This window comes from Ceratina calcarata, unplaced genomic scaffold (genome assembly GCF_001652005.2).
Source record: "Ceratina calcarata isolate Rehan_Ccalc_2016 unplaced genomic scaffold, ASM165200v1 scaffold545, whole genome shotgun sequence".
Taxonomy (NCBI): domain Eukaryota; kingdom Metazoa; phylum Arthropoda; class Insecta; order Hymenoptera; family Apidae; genus Ceratina; species Ceratina calcarata.
In genome coordinates, this window is record NW_017176622.1 from 7,833 (window position 1) to 10,061 (window position 2,229).

A 2,229-nucleotide genomic window follows, 5' to 3' on the forward strand; every position below is an offset into this window, starting at 1 on the left:
ATAAATAAATAATTGACAAGAGTGAGGCTGAACTTACGTGAAGATCACGTGGACGATGTCGCCGATGAGGCCGTTATGTCTTAAGGGATGTTCCGAAGTTTCGCAAATGGCCCTCAGCAGGCATCCGTGACCCTGATATCCGTAACTGTGCGAAAAGTCCGGGAAGCAAAGTGAGAAATAAAGTAAAACTGTACGTACGTGGCTGACCTACTGCGACTTCTGGGTCAGCGTTCGCGCATATCCAGTACATTCTCCCCCTCATTGTTCGCCGGCACTATTGTGCTCATTATACCGTGTGTTCATATGCACGTGCATTCGTCAATTGAAGTTCATTGAAACAGTTCGCACGGTCGCAATTAAACGATTCAGAATATGTAGCAAAAATAAAAGAGAAAAAAAAAAATAGGAAATCATTTTCTCACTGTTCAAATTTGTTCTTGACGACTTGATATAAAGTGGCTCTGTCTAGGCTCCTCTGCTTCCGTTCACCCTCGCCGATTAGAAAGTCACTCCCGTTCAGTGGCAGCGGGTAGGTCGCTTCGAAGAAAAGAGCCACGGAGACGGACTTGTAAGGCTCCTCCAATGGTATCGCCAGGGCGACGAATAACTCAACGAAACATACATTCATTATTTTTAATTTAACCCTTTGTACTCGAGCGGCGCCTAGCACGAAAACTAATTGCAAACTGTAATATTTAACAGATTTTGTTGTATTCAATAAAAATGAAAAAATTGGTAAAATTTTATTATTTGTATACGTTCTTTTGGGTATAAAATGATTTGAAGTACCCCTAAAGTTCTCTAATATAGCCGAAATCGTCTCGAGTTGCTGGTTCGCTCGAGCGCAAAAGGCCTCGAGTGCAAAGGGTTAAAAAGAAATACGTGTACTCACTCTTCTCTCGGACGGGGTTGCTCTGTCATCGAGGGTTGTCATGGAGGGCCCGGCATCGGAAGGTTCAGCCGTGGAGGGCCCGGCAGCGGAGGGTTCCACCGCGGAGGGCTCGGCAGCGGTCGTGCCGGCCGCGGANAAAATTCTGTCATTGTTGCATTCACGATTTCATAAATTACTTTTTATCCTTGAAATTGATATTATTTCAACTTTAAAATATCTTTAAATCACGTATTAAATTATAAAAAATTAAAAAATTCTGTTACTGTTGCATTCACATTTTTTCATAAATAAAATTAAAATTGTGTCATGAAACATAAGAATTAAAGATGTAATAACTTTCTTTATACACTCAAAAAATTTCTAAAATTTTGTACAGTGTTTTATTAATGTAATATATAGTCTCGAGTTGCTGGTTCGCTCGAGCGCAAAAGGCCTCGAGTGCAAAGGGTTAATTCTGTTTAAACAAACTTTCATAATGAAATGCCATGCGCAAAAATATTATTCATATAATTTATAAAAGAGTTTAGTTGCACTTACATTGGCGACGCTCTCTTCCGGATACGCGAGGGTCCGTATGGGCCGATGAAGCACCTCTGCGAACTCCGAATTCTTCGTCTTCGACATGACCGGGTACAGAATCGCCGCGAAAATACTGTAAACGAGTGATCATGGATGGAAGAATAGTTGCGGGTGGTATGCGAAAGTTCCCACGCGTGATTTATGATCGCAGCGGGTATGCAAATCCGCAGATATATCGCGATGGGACGACAGCCACTCCTCGGAGAGGCTTAATTAACATTACAAATTAAACAGGCGCCGAACGAAACTAAAGCTTCTTTCCGGGTCGGATGAAAATTCATCGGGCCAAGTCGGAAGCCGCCGCGTAATCGTTTAATTCTCTTTAGAAACTTCTAATGCGTGAACTCGGGAAGCGTCGGCTCCTTTAACTGCCGATAATCAGTTTACGTTTAATTATTGAACGTACAGAAGTTCCGTCCGCGGCATGCTTCGACGTAGGCTCGAACAGGCGACTGCCAACGACTTGCCGTAGTTCTTTTCGCGTTCATTTTCCACCCGGGAACCGGTTCCTCGTATTCTAATTAAACGTCAACTGAAAACGGGAGGAGTGCGAAAAAAAGGAGGGGGAGAGCAAGGCAACCTAATTATCTAGACACATCTCACAATTAGCAGATCTTATTTAATTATTAACTACGACGAAACACCGAAGCGGCTCCCAAAGTTTTCTCCCATTACGGCTCAACCCGATATATGGAAGTATATGTGAAACTGAAGATTCTTTTTAATCTTTACATAAAAACAATGACAAAGTATTGAAA

General features: G+C 42.2%; 1 protein-coding gene across 1 annotated transcript in view; it reads right to left on the bottom strand.

Annotated features, from left to right (window-relative positions):
* Positions 1-1,552, bottom strand: part of LOC108628857 (uncharacterized) — a gene marked incomplete at its 5' end in the record, with an annotated part of 6,869 nt that extends 5,317 nt beyond the window's left edge. The window contains 3 exons of the mRNA XM_018031060.2: positions 38-145; positions 423-607; positions 1,430-1,552. Of these exons, the coding sequence (XP_017886549.2) occupies positions 38-145; positions 423-607; positions 1,430-1,552 (416 nt within the window). The remainder of the gene's footprint in view (positions 1-37; positions 146-422; positions 608-1,429) is intronic.
* Positions 1,553-2,229: the final 677 nt, after the last annotated feature.